Source organism: Drosophila santomea, chromosome 3L, assembly GCF_016746245.2.
Source record: "Drosophila santomea strain STO CAGO 1482 chromosome 3L, Prin_Dsan_1.1, whole genome shotgun sequence".
Taxonomy (NCBI): Eukaryota; Metazoa; Arthropoda; class Insecta; order Diptera; family Drosophilidae; genus Drosophila; species Drosophila santomea.
In genome coordinates, this window is record NC_053018.2 from 15608620 (window position 1) to 15628892 (window position 20273).

At 41.8% G+C, this 20273-nt stretch overlaps 3 protein-coding genes across 4 annotated transcripts in view; 1 reads left to right on the forward strand and 2 right to left on the reverse strand.

Moving 5' to 3' along the window:
- The window catches only part of LOC120448188 (protein phosphatase 1 regulatory subunit 16A), a 41654-nt gene extending 28899 nt beyond the window's left edge, over positions 1-12755 (reverse strand). The window contains exons 1-2 of one of the 2 annotated variants that reach the window (XM_039630053.2): positions 12656-12755; positions 11619-11810 (exon numbers count right to left, since the gene is read on the reverse strand). The gene's annotated coding sequence lies outside the window, so the exon portion shown is untranslated. Of the gene's footprint in view, positions 1-11618; positions 11811-12655 lie in introns of those variants that run through there. The other variant, XM_044005984.1, reaches the window with a different exon arrangement.
- A 1383-nt stretch (positions 12756-14138) lies between these two features.
- Positions 14139-16347, reverse strand: LOC120448422 (protein aurora borealis). Its single transcript, XM_039630422.2, has 2 exons — positions 15811-16347; positions 14139-15751 (listed from the first exon to the last, which is right to left on the reverse strand). Exons 1-2 carry the CDS (start codon positions 16083-16085, stop codon positions 14416-14418), a joined length of 1611 nt encoding a protein of 536 aa, XP_039486356.1. The 5' UTR covers positions 16086-16347; the 3' UTR covers positions 14139-14415.
- A 383-nt stretch (positions 16348-16730) lies between these two features.
- On the forward strand, positions 16731-20208 carry LOC120448423 (ubiquitin carboxyl-terminal hydrolase nonstop). Its single transcript, XM_039630423.1, has 5 exons — positions 16731-17503; positions 18135-18536; positions 18597-18707; positions 18817-19631; positions 19830-20208. The coding sequence occupies exons 1-5, from the start codon at positions 17384-17386 to the stop codon at positions 19870-19872; spliced, it is 1491 nt and encodes a 496-aa protein (XP_039486357.1). The 5' UTR covers positions 16731-17383; the 3' UTR covers positions 19873-20208.
- Positions 20209-20273: the final 65 nt, after the last annotated feature.

Genomic DNA, 20273 nt, shown 5'->3' on the forward strand with positions numbered 1-20273 from the left:
ATTCTTTTATCACTATTTCCCATGGCATGCCGCCTTCTTTGTCTCCCTTTCTAGTTGTTATAAAGAAGCCTTAAAGACCTCAAAAGGGCAAGTTCCATAATTTGTATTGGCATTGTGGGTTTTCGCCCTGTTTCACCTGATACACCTTATGCACCTTTTCTAATTATTTGATTGGCGATAAGAGGGCTGGGATTGCGTAATATAAATAACAATAAATGGATGACGTTCAACGTTAATGGGCCTGGTCTTTATAAAGCATTTTGAGGGTCCCGCTTTTCCCAAATGGGAATGTGTGTGTTTGCTTGCTAATCTAATCAACAGTTTCATATCTGTTTGAAAAGGTTTTTGTAAGACAAACAGCTGTGGAGGATTAGTCACGAAACTGAACAACTTTAAAGCGCCAAAGGCACATTAATCAAGTGGTAATCAAGTAGACGGATTTTCCGAATGCATATTTGCTCATTTAATAAGAGGTAGTCACACGTATAATATAATAATTTACATACTGTATCAAAAAGCTGTTATCTTAACAAACTTCATTTGCTTAGCTATTTTTGTTTCATTCTAACGAGGGTTCAAGGACTAAATATCTAAATAACATATATCTAAAATATAATAACTTAGTAATTAATTTGAAAAAACCCTTACTATCTGGTACTTTCTGTTCAACTGTTGCCAAGCTGTAACGAAACTAACTTTCAAGCAAATCCCTTTAAAAGTAACTCCTATCTAAGTAAAACCAAACAAACACAAAGTGACACCAAAACTGGTTCTTCCGCACTGGAAATGGCCAAACAAACAAGAACATATGTATGTATGTATGTACATATGTATGTACGTGTGTACATCCATCTTAAAGCCAAGTCCGGATTTGTGTTCAGACAACCGCATCCAGCCGTTGCCTCCCTGCGATGCCAGGACATTCGGCAATCTCGGATTGGTAACAGTTCAGACACCACGTGCTGCCAGTGAAGGTCAGCCGTTGCGTCTCTGCCGGCGTGGGCGTGGGCGTGTGAGTGGGTGGGGTTGGGTTTGGGGCTTTCCCACCCACAGAACCTTTCAGGCGCAACATGTCGCTTTGTTTCCACTTTGCTGCTATTCTCCCGCAAATGTGTTTTTCCTTTTTTTTAGCTGTGGCAACATTCGTCTTCCCCTTCTTTTTCTACCACACGGAAAATAATAAAAGTCGCAATTATCGCTATAAATCGACTTAAATGATTACATTCTGTTTAATAGTATATATTCACAATTAAATGGATTATTAAATATAAATTACTAAAGAAATTACCTAAAGTTTTAAACCGAGAAATATGAATAATATCACTTCATTTCATAAAACCATTCTACTAAATGCTACTAAAAGAAAGATTTTCTTTTGGGAACTTTAAATATTAATGAATAAATATTATTGAATGATCAAAGGAGATGTTACATCTGCTCCTTTTTGTCGCAGTACCTCATCTGAGTTGGTGACTCCTATCTTGGTTTTCCCCCCCAATCCCCCTAACATTAACCCCCCCACCACCCGTTTTCCTGACGCCCGTGGTCTGCCGCAACTTTGTTGTTTTCGTTGTGCGTGGTCGCTGCTGCTGGCATTACATTGTTTGCCTTTGTTTAGCGGTACAGACCGCCTCGGCCACCTCTTTTCCGCAAGCCTCTGTCTGCGACTCTTTCACTTTTCCAGCGAATGCAGCTGCAGAGGAAACTTTTCACCAAAATTACCCTCTGGGGAATGGGACCCTAGAGTCAAACAATAAGCTCAAACAAATTTGTCGCTCTCCGCCTGGATATAAGTAATAAATAAGCTATCCGATCACGACAAACAATAAATTCGTGTAAATATTTATTCTAGAAGCCTATAGCATTACAATCAACCGCCTGTAATATTATAAGCGTTGCTTTAAAAATATTAAAAAGTTTACATATTCCGGAGCTGCACAGTAAAAATAGATTATTATTGGCAAGGCTATTTATGAAAATATTTTTTTATCTTAGAAGTATGTTTTAAAACGTTCATAGATAGTATAACTAAGTAAGACTAGTGGGCTAATACAGCCAATGTAATACAATGAATACCTAAGCTCTTTTGGTAAGTGTATAAAATAAGCGGTACGATCCCAACAAAAACTCCACTCCGCAATTTTGACTATCTGTGTACAGCTTTTGGCCAGAAAGTTAGTTGGCAACAGTGTTGCACCGGATCCGTCGGCCGCGTTGTTGTTGACATTGTAACTATTACTGTTACCGGTGCAGCAGAGTGGAGTCCACGTAGGAAAAGCTGCGGGGAAGCTGTTACATGGGAAATATTTGTACGACAGGAAATGCGCAAATATTGCAACAAGGGGCGGAAAGAGATGAATTCGCTGCTGGCTGTTTTCGTTCTAAAGAATTCGCCAAAGTTTCGTCTTCGTGGGTGGATGGGAGTTGCAGATGAGTTAGATGGAGATAGTTGGAAAATTGTTTTGCCGACACGTGTTTCTGTGAGGGAAATGGCTTTAGTTTTAGATTGAGTTTTGGCTCTGCTTCTGTTCTGTTTCTCTTTCGCAGGTGCGTCAAGGTACGGTAGTTAACTGGGTTAAAAGTTGGCTTACTCGGCTAAGCTGGTCCAATAGATGCGCCCAAAATGCAGCTGAGTATTTTAATAGCTTATGGCCCCCAAAAGACTACTGCCCTATTCCCTTGACCACTAATTAATATGGAATAAGAGCTGCTATCGGAGAGTTGGGTTTATTTATCGGCCAGCGGGTTCATTAAAATGGCCAACAAAGTAAATAAACCCGGCTGAAAAATAGAACGAAAAGTTATCCAGTAGCTTTACCATGCTGGCACTGTTTTTTCTCTTCGCGTTTTTATTTGTTTTGGATTGCGTTTTGGTTTTTCTGTGGTGGCACACAAATTTTGCTTTAATTGAATTTTCTCGCCGTCTTTATTGAAATTACATTTTTAATGGCATTAATATTTTAAGCGATTTTTGTGGGTATTTGTTTTTATCGTCCCGTCAAGTGTCGCTCAGCAAGTTGTTAATGGAACATAAATATTTGATTGGCTGTCTTGAAAAGAGATTTTCTAGAAATAATTGAAAAAAGCACAGATATTTTACGCTCTCTTTAAAACATTGTTCCTACTTAATGTCAACAATACATGTACAATTGTTAATTTTTATTTATGACATAAATAACCGCGTTTGGTTAACCAATTCCCAAAATACTTTAAAATAAATTCAATTGTTCCGCATTAATAAATTATAAATTTTACTTTTGTGTATTTCACGCAAACATTTATGATTTATGGCGAGCAATAACATTCGAGGGAAAATAATTATCAGCATGGTCAGCTTTTATATCAGCTTAAAGCTTATCAAAAGAGTTCAAAAACAAGAAAACAATAATCAAAAATCAGATTGATTGATGGGTAAAGACTAGGTAATGCCCTAAAAGCTGTAAATTGTTTTTTAGTGTTAAAGAGTTTTAAGTATTAGAGCCAATATATATTGGGAAAAAATGAATAATAAAATACAAATTGTTTATTAACAAAATCTTTTGTTAACCAATCATCGCACATGCTTTTCCTCTGCCGGATTATAGGGTATCACAAAAATTGACCGAGCCACATTTTAGGTGACTAATTGGCCACAAAAGTGGGAAAAACCTGCGCATGTATTTCATACAGCTTTATGGCCAATTAGTGGTATCTCATAAACTGTTTCTTTTGGCCGAAAAAGTGAACAGAAATGCGGCCTAGGACAGCCAATCGCATCTCTATCTACTGCGACATGTACATAGAAAAACCACAGAAAAATATGTTTGTCCGAAATCCAGCGAGAGCAGAGGAAACTAGATTTCAAAGAAATTCTTTGAAATGCGTTTCGATATCAAATTGAAACCAATTACGGGAGGAGAAAAGTTGAAAAATAGAGAAATAATTCTCAAAGCTAGTTGGGTTGAGCGAAATTGCTTTCTGTTAAATGACCAACAATTTTTTCCCCATCTCGTCGCAGAATTTGCTTCCTTTGCAGTCGAGGTTGCCAGCTTCCCCCACTTCCCCCTCTTTTAATGCCATTAACAGCTTGTCAAAGCCATGGCCAAAGTCGTGAGTTATTAAAAAATCAGTGAATGGTCTTAAGCACCTGGTACGAAACCTACTGGCAATGGAAACTGGCAGTGGGCTAAGGGAGACAAACTTTTGCCACGATTTCTGCAGAAAGAAAATTAATTGAGCTCTTCTCTGATTTAAATTGAAATCGCTTTGCTTTACTCCCTAAAGATTTCTAAATACAAGTAACTAGCTAATAATAAACTCTTAATATTATAATAAATAATAATAATATTGTTGTTGTATTTACATTTTCGAGTATAATCTTTTTTATGTATAAAATGATTTGTGATATACCAAATTAAATATCTATGCCAACATTGCGAATAGACATCATAAAATGGTGTAATAGGCTTCCCATTTCTTTGAGTGTATGCCAAAAAGTTTCAATGCCTGTCTTTTAGCCCAGCTTTTCTTTTCTTCTTTTCTGGCTGTTTTTTTCTTTTATGGCTTTCAGTGCGGTACTTCTTCTTGACATTCTTAACTAGCCCACTTCTGCCGTCTCGTCGAGAAATGTAATTGCAACTCAAGTGCTTAACGACACCCCCACAAGAACAGAAATAAAAATATATGTCCTCATATCTGCACATATATTATACAGTCCGTTACCGTATTAATATTGCTTAGTCATACCAAAATCATACCTATGCTATTCACCAGAAATGCATATTATTTAAATTGTAAATTATCTTATGCAAATAAACATATGGTTAGAATAAAACACATGTTAAAGGTGGAAACAAATCATGAACTTGCAGGTTCTTCAGAAACACCGCTTTCACTAATTTGAAAACATAATCGCGTTGTTAGCTTCAGCGAAAGCAAAAGTGATGGCTTCTAAGATCAGCACCTTCATCACATTTAAAGCCGTTAAAACCTTTAAAACCCACTGTACGCACATAGAGTATGGATCTATGAACGTACATATATCGATGTAGAATATCTTGTGGCTGACTGACAGTCACGGGTCTATTTCAGTTAATTATCGCTCGCCAGCGGCAGGTTAAATGGGGTGCGCTCAGGGGGGATGTGGTGGGGGGAGGGAGGTCCAAGTATAACCAGCCCGCACTTTCCCCCTTTCCCCTCCGCGCCACCCTTTATTGACTGACATTTCGCCTCGAATGATCTAATCAAAAACAAGTTGAATTTGAATTGTTGTTGGCGGTAAAGTCATTGTTTTTGTTGGCTCGTTGGCTTGTTGGCTTGTCACTGGAACAGAACCGCTTTATAAGGTGGAAAGGCAGGGGGAGGGGGGACTTTCGGGGCAGGGTATTATGACACTCGCCTATATTTAGACTAATGTACGGCCAAATCGAATCGTGTGCGCTTCTAGATATTGCACTTTCTGTCTTTCCGCCTATCTGCCTGCCAGTCGCCCATGGACAATAAATTTGTATAATATTTTTATTTCGGTTGACATCGAATTGCTCGGCTATATTTAGTGCTTAAGCGTTGTCGTTGAATTAGTAGCGTATACAGAATTAATTAGATATAAATACTTCTGTGATCATGTGCACTTACTTTGCCAATTATAATTTCGACTTGTTAACTGCTTTTATCACATGGCATAGGTAAATCAAAAGTAATTGTAATAATCGGCAGGCATACGTTAGGCTGAGTTAATAGAAAGTTTAAACTATTTAAACAATTTAATTTTAATTTCTATTCTAATGGCTAACTGTAACTTACATACCCTTTAAATTCTTTAACTTGATAGTAAGGTTATCTCGCATTTTATGAATTTTTTCTTATGAGATTGCGATTTCCGAACTTCATTAATTGACCAATAAGAAAATGTAGTGATAACTTGACACTCGGTTATCAATATCAGTTAACTCGAGCGACAAGCAAAACCCCATGACCAAAAGCTATATGTATATTCATACGAATGTGTATGATGCCAGCTAGAATAATTTTCAATTTGGCTTTTTGTTGGCTCTTTTCGCTAGATGGCCGTAATCATATCTGGAACATATGACCGAAGTTTAATGACAAGCCTTTGTTTTAGCATGCAGCAACAACAGCAATGGAAACAGAAAAAACAGTTAAATAATCACAACAACAATGGCAACAAATTCCATTCATTTTGTTTATCTTCCGACTGCGTTGACAGTATTTGTTTCTCTATCGCAAATCAGTTGAAAAAAGAGCCATACGAAAACGACATATCACAAAGTCGGTTGGCAATTAGAAAAAGCGTAGAAAATATTCACGAGACAGACTGGAAATTGCGGTTAGCAATAAAGAGGTAAAAATCGCGTGCGGGGTCAACAACTGGCTGAGACCCCAAGGGCAATATATTCCCTTTCAAGAGTAAACTCTATGCCGCAACAATGATAAATAGCAACAACAATAAGCCCCCAGAAAACCAGGCAAAAGAAGCGGCAGAAATGCTAGAGCAACACACAATATGGAGGAGATTGAACAAAGACCAGAAGTTTGATTAATGTTTACTGGGAGAAAAAAGAGAAGAGGGGGGAGTTAGCTAAACTTGGTCGAAGAAAAATTATGAAAGAAATGAAAAAGTTTGCTCGAAACAAGGAAATTGCTCTGCAGAAGTACAAGGCCAACTTCCAACAGGCTAATTGCCGGATTTGGATGGTCAAATGGCCAACGAGAGGAGAGCTCAGGCAGATAAGAGATGATTTTGAGTCCCCAGGGGGCACAAGCAACAGGTAAAGGTCGGAGGTCAAGTTCTGGAATTGCAGAGAAATGTTGGTTCGTTTTAGGTGAAAGCATTGCATTGTGGAAATGCCATTGAGTTTGCTCTGTGAGTTTGCCATTACCTTAATGGGAAGTTCCATAAACTGAAAGTTGCGTTTGCTTAGTACAAATATTTTCTAAGAATTTGTCTTAAACTGATGAATAAATATATATGATGTGAACACAAATATTAGCTTTTAATCTAACAAGTATAAATATTATAAATAATACTTGTGAATCTATACAGTATAAATATCAAAAAAAGTTAGTCTTTATCTTCATAGGCTCCATCTCAAATCTTTATATTATTTCTAGATAAAACTTTTATGTGAAACTTATGTGAAATGAGCACCAAAAACTGTCAGTGAAACTATGAAATGGCCGGAAGTCTAACAAATGTCAAAATAATTCAAATTTCGCCAGCCCCAAAAGTCTGAAACTGCGCTTTGATCTCACTCTCTCTTTCCGTATTTCATCTCCCTTTCCGGCGCCCATAACTTTTGCCATTCGCCCGCAGAAATGGGGGAAAAAAAGGGGGCGAAGCCCATAAGCAAAACAAAAAGCGCAATAAAATGAAAATACGAGTAGCTTTCGAGCTATTAGCTGGCAATTAAAACGGCAAATGAACTTTCAACTCGGCAGACAGGCAGCAAATAGCCAAAAACTAAACCAAGCCAAAGAAAGTAAACAAGCCGGCGATAAAGTCAAAGCCCCAAACTTCTGGTAGTCGCAGCAAAAAACTGAGACAGCCGCAAATTAGTAAACAAAAGCACAATTGTTTGCCATGTTTAAGGGCGGGGGGCGTGGCTATGGGCGTGGGACTTTCGCACTAACAAATAGCAAAACCAAAACAACGCTGACACCCACACCCAGCAGAAAAGTTGTGTGTCAATGTTGTTCTTGCTGTTGTGCAATTTTCGGGCTCCCAAAACTCTGGGACAATAAACGAATTCAGAAGAGCCAGTCCAAAGCAGAACAATGCCAAACGAAACTGGCACAAAAGTTTCCCCCGCCATGTGATAATAATGAGCCAGATTGGCCAGCGGAACAAGCCAGGCCAAAACAAGCCTATTTGCAACTGCTGGCCGGCTAATTTGCACCGAAACTCTAGCTGGTTGAGCTGGCAAAGGGTCACAGATACACAGAGATACACAGATGGGGCAGCAAGTGGAAACAAGGTCAGTGGAGGAGATTCGCGAATTCGATAGCAATAATTTGAGGGCCAGATACGCTCCGACTTAAGTCGAAACTTAAACAAAGTTTTACAACTCAAACGAGGGACTATGTAACTAAACTTTCCGTAGAACTCAATACTTGGTCTTGTAATTTACTTTCCAACTTTCAGTTTATGTCAAATCGTTTTTAAGATGCTTGTGCGTCTGAATAGGTAGTTTGCAACTTTTAGTTTATCTATAAATCCGTAATCTAATCTATAATATAGTGCATATATAAATGAGCAATAATAATAGCATTATCGAACTAACGATACACTCTGTTCATTAGTTACTTTGTAAACTTTGTCTACAGGTTTAGCTTTTTGTCTCTGTATAATACACATTATATGTAATAGGTTTCAAATATTTTCAAATATGTATAGAATGAGTTGATACCCCGTAAGTTACTAGTATTCTTGGTACTTCGCAAAGAACGGAGAACATAGGCACTCATGTCGTTCCCAACCAAAGGCCATATTCAGAACCTTATCTAATCACTTTGTTCGGCGGAGGGTTCCGAGAACTGTCCACCTCCGAGTTCCCTTTTCTCCATTTCTCGCCGGGTCCATTCCCCCTGCAATACCCCTCCATTCCCCCTGCATTTCCACCAAGTAATCATCTCGACAGCAGACACAATGGGATAACAAAAGTTTCGCCTCGTCGCTGGCCAGTTTGTTGCCCGCGTTTCCCTCACTTGCCTTTTGGCCCATTTTGCCTGCCTTTCGGACGGGTAATTCACGTGGCACTAATTGAATTAGTTAACTGACTTTTGAGTCAGTTGAGTCTTCATCCCTCCCTGTACTTGAAAACGAAACCGTTAGGCATGATGAACTTGCAATAGAATGCAAAGTGCGCAATTAACAAGTTGCCGGAAAAATAAAATATCGGTTAATAAGTAAACCCAGGCAAACTTGGTTGAGAAGTCTGGCCTTGTTTTTAAACTTCTTTCTACCTTCAGTCTGTTCAACAGCTGCTGCCTTGCTTACCGATGAAGAACATATGTTGGCAAACAAAAGGGAAGGGGATCTTCCTTATTGTCAAATTTCAGTTTAAGGAATCGAATTTCGAACAGAATTCAGAGTACACGCAGATAAATTTCGGGTAGTTGGTATTTAAGAAGAGCAGAATACATCTGCAGTTTCCTGTGTGTGTCATTGTTACAGAAACGCATCTCAAGTGACTCTATATAGGAAATGCCCACTACTGACACTACGGTGGTACTTCGATAAGAAACATAAGAGAGACATATAAAAAGGATTCCGACATTAAAGAACTTATGTCATCACTAGCATAAAAATCACTTTACTAAAAAGGCACATCTACAGATGCTAATCAGGCAGGAGTTGATATGATCTTAACCCATTAAATCCAGTTTGAATAATTTATATTTAAACCAGTTCAATCATCTCTTCGGAGCATCGTCACTTTGTCTCACCTCGTTAAGAGTTGATCTTATTTAATGCATCTACCTTTATGGAACACCTTTCTGAAATAAAAGAGATTAGTCTTCTTCAAGGAAATTCATAGCGAAAGATTGGGAATGGGAGTGGGGGACCGAATCCTTGGCAATTAAAGCGCTTGAAACACACACACACATAAATTAAAGGCAACAATAGCTGGCGCTGATTAGTTGGCCATCGATGTCAGCCAGGTAAATAACAAAGTTTAACAGATTACGTCAGGCTCCAATCGAAATGGCCAATAAAAAATTTGCAAATCAATGCAAATGACGGGGCCAACGATGAGAGGCTGGGAACAGGGGGGGATTTGGGAACCGAGGGGGGTTTTGATACAAAACCGAAAGCCGAAAAGCGAATTAATTAAGCAAAGTGCGAAGGGGGTGGAGGAGGGGAAAAGGGGGAGATTGGGGGGCCCCGAGATTAGCAAAAGATGTCAGTGTGTCACAAGGATGCCGACAAACGAGTTTTTCCCTCTTTCGATTTTGAATATTAGACAAATTGAATTAGTTTTTTTTTTGCAACCGAAACAGGAAAAACGGGAAAGCTTAGCCAGATGCTCACAAAGAAGTCAAGATGCTCTGCCAAAGTCTTTCATACTAAAGGCGAGCTGAAGTTATGGTTTCAATCAATAATGTCATTTCTCTTCATTTGTTTATTTAAAATTTGAAAATGTGGGTTGCTTCTTTCTGTAAAGAGGGTTTAAACTGAATTACAACATTTGAATAAAACTAGTTTGTTGAATTATATCGAATATTCGGCATAAATGTGTAAAATTCTTGCTCTTTTCTACATTGTTACTAAATTTAATTTACTCCACAGCCTCTTTGATTTCCGAAAAACTCGCTCCAGTGGATTTCTGTAATAATCGCACTTTATGTGTGCCATGGATATCGGTTGGTCTGAATTTTATTGATAAAACTCTTGGATTCCCCGCACACTTTCTTTCGATTCATAAATCTTTCATTCCGTCCGTCTAATGAAAGTGCACTCGCAGATGCAACATGCAACACGGTCGGCGGCAGCGGCTACAGTTGCTGCAACAAGTTGCACTTGCATGCGCCACTGTGCAGTGAGGCGTGCAGGTGGGAGCGAGAGGCAGTGCGGTGCGAGCGGGACAGCCAGCCAGCCAGCCAGATGCAGAGGCAGAATTTTCGTTTAATGATTTGTAACCGGTTTTCTAGGTGGCAACTCCCGTGAGACGGCGGCTGCTGCATTTGCTGCAGGGCTACCTCTGCCGCTGCCTCTCCCTTCCCCTGCCTCATGCCACCGTTTAATTACACTTCTTCCTACGAACAACTAAAAAATAATAACAATAGCGGAAGTTATACAAAAGCCGCAGCGCAGCGCAGCACAACCGGCCACATAAAACGGCAAAAAGAACACAAAAAGCAAACAAGGGTTGCGATAAGACACAGAACTCGTCGACGAGGGGCGAAGGGCGGGGATGGGCAGGGGGAAGGGGAAACATGTGACGAAAGCAGTCGCCGGATTCGAGTTTAACAGCATTTAACTGTTGTTTACACTCTTGATTGTCCTACGCCGTTTCAACTAGTGCTGAAACGCGACTACACTACGTGGATTTGCAACGGTTATAGTTTAGAATGGTTATGGTTTATGATGGGATCACTTGGGATCACTTAAGATCTGGCGTGGAGAAGGCAATTGAAGTTAGTTCCAATTCTACATTAATAGATTCCAATCTGGAATGGAATATTAAGGTGTACGAAAGGTATTTCAAGTGAGTTCCATTCCTGCATTAATAAGTTTCCAATGGAATATTATTCTATCTATCAGTTTAGACTCTGAATTTAGAGTTATTTGTAAATTCCCATGATCTTTAAGTACAAGTATTGATAATACCCATATTCCCTGACAGATATCTATAACAACAACAGTTTAGTCTCTGAATTTAGAGTTATTTGTAGATTCCCATGATCTTAAGTGCAATTAATGATAGCACCCATATTCCCTGAGAGATATCTATAACACCAAATGGAAACCTGGCATATTGTTTATGGCTAAAACGTATCGCTTACAAACGTGCACTAGTCGATGGGAACGTGTCGTCGAATACGATAGCCGAATGGCCAAATAATTAGTCGCCTGCCTTAAAATGCAAAATCCGCGTGAAAATACAAAACAGGCTTACCTCGAGAGTCCGGGTGCTGACGACTATGGAAAAGGCCTTTAGAGCCAATTCAAGTCCAACTGCAAGGCGAGACTTTCCGTTTTTGTTACTTGGTTTTGTTTTTTGATCGCAAAGTTGCTTTCAATCGAATCGAATGGAATCGAATGGAGGCGAATGGAGGCGAATCGGATGGAAGCGCACAAAAGGCGCCGACTGCAAATTGTAAGAAATTGTAAAAAATCGTATTTATTATAGACATGGACATGGACATTGACTTGGCGCACACTTTCACGGCACAATTAATTGGCTAGATTTTTCCGCATTCCCCCGCATTCCTCTTGGCCACTGCATCCACTCAAGAAAGGCAAACAGCTGGCCAACTCAACTTGTTTGCACACATTTCGCACAGTGGAGTAGAAACTTTCGCTTAAAACGGATGCAGCCGGAAAAAGAGTGGTGAGGGGAGGGAAGGGGGCGGGGGGAGTTAGGAACTGGTTTCTTGCAACAGGAATTCTTTTTGCCACTTTTTCATCTTTTTTTTGTTTTGCTACTTTTTGCCTGCTTAATTTTCCATCAATTTGCACAATTTCCGAGCGGCTGCGTTTGCGAATTTTACTTTATTTTATTTTGATTTCATTTCATTTCATTTCTTGTATTTTAACAGTATTTCCTCTGGCGCCCGACTTGTTTACGAGTTGTTCTAATTTATTTTGTTGGCCCACAAACAAATAATTTTGATTTTTATTTTTATTTTGATTTTTATTCATCCCGCTTCGCACTTTCTTTCGGCATTTTTATGGCCCAAAAAGCGATCTGCTTTTTCCTCCTCCTCTTTTTCGCTATTTATAACAGAACTCACGCACACACACACAAACGCACATACACCACACACACACACGGCGGCTCAACCAGGTGAAAATTAGTGCAGAAATCGCCGCTGATTTCGTTTAAATTGATTGCTTTTCTTAGCGGAAGACACAAATCTCGAAAAAAGGATCGCAACTTGAAATAGTAACATAGATATATGGGAAACTGAATGCGATCCCCAAAACAATTACTTTTTTGTTGATATTTAAATGCCGACAGTTTTACTCGCGTGCGCACTCTACACTTAAAATATTCCACAGCAGAAACCACATGCGTTACCGTTCGTGTTTGGCGATATACTGATCTCGCCTCTGCACAGCGAAACCGAACACAACGAACATTCGTTAACACTTAACGAAGAAAGAGAAGAGAATTCTCGTCTCGCAAATACTCTTAAAATACTTTTCTTAAACCGTTTAGTTTAATTTTTAACAATTTTTATTATTATTATGAATTAACATGAAACATTGGAATTGGAAATGAACGCAGCTGTTTATTGTTATTATAATTAAAATACTACAATTAAAGTGCTAGTTTCTATCAGTTATTTTATTTATAATATATCTTGTTGGTTTATCTATATAATTAATTGATTCTTTTACTGCAGTTTAAATTTAAATTTTAAATAAACATACACGTCGGACACTACGTGTATGGCAGATTAATGATTTCATAACTTTCGATTTATAAACAAGCAAAAAATTGGAATTATAATTATTATATATTATAAGTAAAATCAAAGAGTATTTAAATTCATTCAATGGTGCAACGCTGTTGGCAGCTATTTTAGACTATTTCAGCAAAACCCCACCTGTGGGCCAGAAGCGAGTGCACAGGATCGCCCGCAGAACGCCAGCGCCACCTGGGGCTGAGCTTAGAATGGGAGAGATGGGACGCATTTGGGGGCAAGAAACAACAGATTATATCCTGGATTGAAAGATCGATAAAGAAAAGAGCCAAGTAAATAATATATATTTTATGTGGCCTAGAGGCGCTCCTAAGTCCTAAGTTTTTTGTTTTAAGCATCCACAGTAAATTGTATATCTTCAAAGAAATTTCAGCTGGGGGAACTGATGTTCACTTGACCCTTTCACTTGTTAAAGTTACCACTATTTTAGATTTCTAGATCTGAAATTGGTTAAAAATTTAATTTCTTTTTTTTGGTTCCCAGAAACGGACAATTGCCGTAATAACCTCTTTTGGTTCAGTTCATGCTAATTGTACAAAATATTGTAAAAATATAAACGGCGCCTTTCTTTTCATTGTTTAAAATGAAGATTATTATGAAATGTGCTTAGCAGGCCCACATTTTATGTCCCCGAAATACAAGAGTAAAGTTAAAGAAGAAGGACGAGAAAAATAAAACAGCTATCCAAAAAAATACCAAACGATAACTTTCCTAAGTCAGCACTTAAAAAAGGCGGGATTCCTATCGACTTCGAATTAAATAACTAGATTTTTTGCTATTCGTTGCTTACAAACAAATTACAATTGGAAAAGCGATGAATTTACAAGAATGAACAACAAATTGTTGGGAGAAAAAAGCAATTAACTTTATATGGTTGTTCCCATTCTCATATGCACTAAATTAAATCTTATTTAATGACACTGAGTTTTATGCTTGGAAAGCAGCTAAAAATGGCACAACTCCGGGTCAATTTATTACATTAGATATGGCATCGAATGAGCATTTATTAATGACCCTACACAGAACAATGACAATGAGTTTAGCTAAGTTAATGAATGACATAAACGCACGGCTTACTTCACTATTTGGCAGTTTTCTATAAGAACATACAATCACGAATACAAAATATATATAAACGGTGGGTTCACATTGCAGTTAAGAAACAAGTCTTCCTCTCTTTAGCCTGGGAAAAGGAGTTATTGCATAAATTGCCTATAAAATTAGGTGCTACAATCTAGAGTCTAAAACGGCGAATTGCAGAGGTCAAGATCGGGTGGAGGGGGTGGAGCAGCAGGCCATGGACACATCCAAAGGCAGGTCCTGGGAGAAGGCGAAAGTGGTGCTGGAGGTCTCGTTGAAGCCACTGTCCGCCCGATACAGCGGAATCCTGGCTCCTTGCTGAGGCACCGCGACTGAAGGTGGCTCTGCCGGCTGGCTTGAGCCCGCAGCTCGTGTCTGATCCTCTTCGTCCTCCAAATTGGCACTGAAGGACTGCGAGAGATTCTTGCGCTGTGCGGAGCGATGTCGCTTATGCCCGCGCGGCGTGTCCGAGTTGGAGGAGCTGCAGTTGAAGCTCACGGTCGAGAGTTGCATGGCCTCCGCCTCCTCGTCGTCCTCGGACTCAGCCTCCTCTTCCTCGCCCTCCGTTTCCTCGAAGAGCGGCTGATCGCCGGCCTCGATCAAAGCCTGTCGCGTGCTGTTCACACGCAGCCGACGAACCCTCTGATTGATGCTGCAATCGGAGTGCTCCAGGGCGCCCATGGGCGAGGAGCTCCTGTCTGGCGTGAACTTTAAGGCAGTGCGCTCCGACAAGGTGTCGTGCTGCTCCGTCACGCTGACCTCCACCTTGGAGTGCACCAGTCTGCGGCTGAGATGCTCCGAGGGCGCAATGGGCGACGGCAGCTCCAGTTCGTGCATCAAAAGTTTCCGCTTTCCCGAGCAATTGCCATCGTCGGGAGTGCCTGGCGGCAGTCCGCATAGGTTTCTAATGGGTGAGAGGCAGCCGAAGCTGCTTTCGCCGGAGGCGGAATCCGACAGTCTGCCCGCGAACATAGTTTGCTTGCCCTGCGGACTGGAACCCACCATGGACCTCGAGTGCTCTGCCGCGTCCTGTTCGCCCAAAACAATCACGTTATGCAGATCGAAGAGTTTGCGGCGCATAGAGCTATTGAAGATGTCGTGCCCGCCACTAGATTTGCTCCTGCCAGACAAGCGGCCAGCCAGGTGCGGCTGGAAGTACGGACGCAGCGCATCCTCGAGGGCTTTTGGCAGTATTGGCGGCAGAGTGAGTTCCGTTTGCACCTCGCAATCCCGCATCCGCCGCGACTTGTTAGAGATGGGGGTGTTGTCCTCGCTGCAGTTGAGTATTATGCGCTGCTTTCGCAGTGGACAGTCCACGGGACTGGCCACAATGTGGGTCTCCTTGAAAAAGGCACTGATGGCCAGCTGGGCCTTGGATTCCTGCTCGGGATCGGGGGAGTCGTGGAACTGCGTCTCGTGGGGCTCCACGTCGGCGGGTTTCAGTTGGGAGACCTCGTCAATGTTCCACTCGAACTGCGTGGACGAAAGTTGGGGAGTCCTCGAGCGGAAAAGCGAGGGGCTGCAAGGAAAAAGCAAAATAAGCGGGTTTTATCGACCCACAGGAAGAGGAAAACTCACCTGGCAATCAGGGGCAGGTGCAAACGATCCGCCATCGCTCCTTCGAAGGGATTGCGCACCTTGTGCAGCCTTTTCGGGGGCGGGGTGCACACATTTCCCGACATCTGGGGGCTGCATTTTCCATTTTCCTTGCCGCCATTCGTTGGCGTTGCCGACGCCGTCGAGTTGTTGCTGTTCGAGTGGCTGTTGCGGCGCGACCGGCACTTCAGTCCGCTCAGATTTGTAAAGTAGCGATTCTTGAGGGCTTGCGGCGTTCGCACCTCGTCGTTGTACATCTTTTCCAGTCGCTAATTCGCCTAATTTCCACTTAAAGTAAAGCAAGCGCGCCTGCTGCAACTCGCAGCCAGATGTCGGTATTTTCAAATGCAGCAGTGTTGCAAAGCGGCGGGGCGGAGTTATCGAATCGTTGGCAATTCGAAAAGCGGAATGCGAAATTGAGCGTTGTTCGAGATAATTTAGTAGCTCACGATTGATTTGTCATTTAATATTTAATTATCTGTTTATTCACAAGGGCCTGCAAGGAATTGCGGCCTCTGCCAAACTTTTGGTATTTTTATTTTGCGCGCCACTTGCTGTTTGTTTTCGATAACAAATCAGCTGGGCGACGTTAACCGTTTTATTTTTTAGTGTGACCAGATCAAATATATAGAATTTAAAGGATGCGATTAAAGAAAATTTTAAATGGAATAAACTTAGGAAGTAAATAGCTCTGAATATGAAGCGGTTTAAAATTTGAGGTGTAAGAATGGTTTAGGGTTCCTAGAACCTAATTTGAGGTTCCATTTGAATACTTTTACATTTGTGTTGTGTTGCTTTTAGTTAAAGGTTTTGTTTAAAGGTTATAATCATTTTAAAATCGAAAAATACCAGTTCCAGCATTTGAGTACGCGTTCGCAACTGGTCACACTGACAGCTGTCTGCCACCAACACATATACGCGCCAGTGTGTGTGTGTGCGTGCAGTGCGAAATAGAAACAAGAAAAGCAAGCGAAAAATCACAGAAATTCGCAAAGAAAAGCCCAAATATTTTCAGAATTGGGCCGCCCGGCGAAGAACCGCAAAAGTGGCCAAAATTCGGCGAAAACAGCGCAAGTGTGACAAAGCATTCGTGCCGCTGCAGTCGTCGGCAAAACGGGCGAAAACAAAAGAGAATAGTGTTGATAGTAATACGAGCGTATTTAGCAGCAGCAGCAGCAGCGGCGGCAGCAGCAGTGGCCGGAGCAGCGGCAGGGGAACGGAACGGTGGGCGGTGGGTGCGGAAGCGGGCCGGGGAACGGCCGAGAACGAAACAGCAGCAGCAACGGTAGCAGCAGCGGCAGCAACAACAAATGCCGGTCGCTTTATCACCGCCGATCTAATCAAAACAGTTAACAGCGACAAGCAGCGAGCCAGAGCAGCAAAGGGCCAGCACAGGGACGCGAAAAACCCAAACCCCATAGATGCCACCAAACATCTGCGCCTATCGGACTGCCTGCGTACCGTGCAAAAACTTGCTATTGAACTTGAGAGCGCCGACGCCGGCAGCGACGCCAGCGTCAAAGCTAACGCCAACGCTGACGCCAGCAGCGCCGTCATGTCCGAGACGGGCTGTCGGCACTACCAGAGCTACGTGAAGGAGCACAGCTACGATACATTCCGGGTCATCGACGCCTACTTCGCTGCCTGCGTCAACAGAGATGCGCGCGAGCGAAAGGTGAGTTCAGTGTCGTGCGGTGCTGCCGTGGTGAGGTGAGAATGTGCGAGTGTGCGAGGGGGAGAACGCAATCAGAGGTGAGCCGTGAGTCAGTCACGTGAAAGGTCACTGACACGCCGGCTGTAATATTAATGGTGGTGGTAGTAGTGACAACACACTATTCTCACCGCGAAGCACTGCTTGGAAAATGTGAAGATGCAACAGCTGTTTTAACAGCTGAGAGAATAGCTGCAATACGTACAAGGTGGCGAAAATATGTTCACTGTTATCGATATATTTACCCAAGAAAGTGTTTTTCATATGTAATATATGTTGTTATGTAAAATTATATGAAAAATAATGTAAATGAAAAATAAATATGTAATTAATTAAAATGGATAATATAAATATATATAACTTTCTTCCAAATACTATTTATTTTTAGTGTATTGAACAACAGTTTACAAAATATAGTTTTTTGTATGTGAACTCCGTGTAAGCTTAGACAACCAATTTGTATTTCCATTTGTTTAATTTAAAAACTAAAAATTTCAAATAGTGCAGTTGCAAAAAGGATATGTTATCTGATAAGAACAAAATATATATCATAACTATAACAGTGTTTATCATAATACCTTCTTATCGCCCACAGGCTATACACTGCAACTGCTTCGAGTGCGGCAGCTACGGCATCCAGTTGTACGCCTGCCTGCACTGCATCTACTTCGGATGTCGAGGGGCCCACATCACGAGTCACCTGCGATCCAAGAAGCACAATGTGGCCCTGGAGCTGTCCCACGGAACGCTCTACTGCTACGCCTGCCGAGATTTCATCTACGACGCAAGGAGCCGCGAGTATGCGCTGATCAACCGCAAGCTGGAGGCCAAGGATCTGCAGAAGAGCATCGGCTGGGTGCCGTGGGTGCCCACGGCCAAGGAGACCAATCTGCTGCTGGCCAATGCCAGGCGTCGACTGGTGAGGCCCAATCAAACGATCGGGCTGAGGGGTCTGCTGAATCTGGGCGCCACTTGCTTCATGAACTGCATCGTCCAGGTGGGCTAAGCCAATAAATGTGGCCAATTTCGTTCACTGACTTACGTTTATATCCTCAAGGCTCTGGTTCACACTCCCCTGCTCAGCGACTACTTCATGTCAGATCGCCACGACTGCGGCAGCAAGTCCTCGCCCAAATGTCTCGTTTGCGAAGTTTCGCGTCTCTTCCAGGTGAGTTCTGCTTATAAGTTATGGTATTATATGCCTTGGAACTCCCAAATACATAGATTATTGTCTGTTTTATGGTTGAGAAACTACTTTACGCTGTCCCTGTTTGCAGGAGTTCTACTCTGGCTCCCGTTCGCCGTTGTCGCTGCACCGGCTACTGCATTTAATCTGGAACCATGCGAAGCACTTGGCCGGCTATGAGCAGCAGGACGCGCACGAGTTCTTCATCGCCACCCTGGACGTGCTGCATCGGCACTGCGTGAAGGCCAAGGCGGAGCACGACAGCAAGAACAACAGCTCTGGCTCGGGAAGTGGAACTAATTCGAGCAACTCGAGCAGCTCGCATTGCTACGGCCAGTGTAACTGCATCATCGACCAGATCTTCACGGGCATGCTGCAGAGCGATGTGGTGTGCCAGGCCTGCAACGGAGTGTCCACCACCTACGATCCCTTTTGGGACATTTCGCTGGACTTGGGCGAAACAACGACGCATGGCGGTGTTACCCCAAAAACGCTGATTGACTGCCTAGAGCGGTACACACGGGCCGAGCATCTCGGATCGGCCGCCAAAATCAAGTGCTCTACCTGCAAGTCCTACCAGGAGTCCACCAAACAGTTCAGCTTGCGCACTCTGCCCAGCGTGGTGTCCTTCCATCTGAAACGCTTCGAGCACTCTGCTCTCATCGATCGCAAGATTTCCTCGTTCATTCAATTCCCCGTGGAGTTCGACATGACGCCCTTCATGTCCGAGAAGAAGAACGCCTATGGGGACTTCCGGTTCTCGCTGTACGCCGTGGTCAATCACGTGGGCACCATCGACACCGGACACTATACGGCGTATGTGCGCCACCAGAAGGACACGTGGGTCAAGTGCGATGATCATGTGATAACTATGGCATCGCTCAAGCAGGTGCTGGACAGCGAGGGGTAAGAATGGCCAATATTTCCCCTTATTCTACTATATACTTAATCACTATAAATGCAACAATCAATTGCAATTTTCACACTCACTTCGTATATGAATGGTTGTTACAATTACTTTTATGAATTAATGGCATTGATGTTAATTATCTTAAGTTAATTATCACTAATCATTATTAATGCTACTTATTTCACTTCTTTCAGTTATTTATTGTTCTACCATAAAAACGTGCTGGAATACGAGTAAGAAAATCCGCTGAGATCGAATTAAGCGACTGTATCCCTCAAAAAACAGAAACCCACAAGCAGAAGCCAATGCATTACGAATTCCGAATAAACACACAAAATACAGACAAGGACGCGGCAGCGCTTACATATTAAGTAATCTTAACACAAACAGAATCCAATCCTATAATATGAGTGTTAATTCGATTGGGGTTATTCAAGCTCACGAACTCACAACATTGGAACAGTAGAGAACAAAAAGGAAATTATTGAAAAATGTAATCTGAACACTCGATTTGTGGAGATAACCGTTTTGCTCTAAGTATTTCAAATCCATAATACTAAAAACAAAAACCAACAAAAAAAACAGATGTCTTATACATTTATATTTAGAGATCAAACAAGGGATACGATACAAACGCG

Bases quoted from the DNA above. Each gene is read 5' to 3' on its own strand.
- LOC120448422 (XM_039630422.2), bottom strand. From the start codon at position 16,085: ATGTACAACGACGAGGTGCGAACGCCGCAAGCCCTCAAGAATCGCTAC. The intron at 15,752-15,810 runs GTGAGTTTTCCT...TTTTCCTTGCAG, and splicing joins CACCTGCCCCTGATTGCCAG to CCCCTCGCTTTTCCGCTCGA.
- LOC120448423 (XM_039630423.1), top strand. From the start codon at position 17,384: ATGTCCGAGACGGGCTGTCGGCACTACCAGAGCTACGTGAAGGAGCAC. The intron at 17,504-18,134 runs GTGAGTTCAGTG...TATCGCCCACAG, and splicing joins GAGATGCGCGCGAGCGAAAG to GCTATACACTGCAACTGCTT. The intron at 18,708-18,816 runs GTGAGTTCTGCT...CCCTGTTTGCAG, and splicing joins AAGTTTCGCGTCTCTTCCAG to GAGTTCTACTCTGGCTCCCG.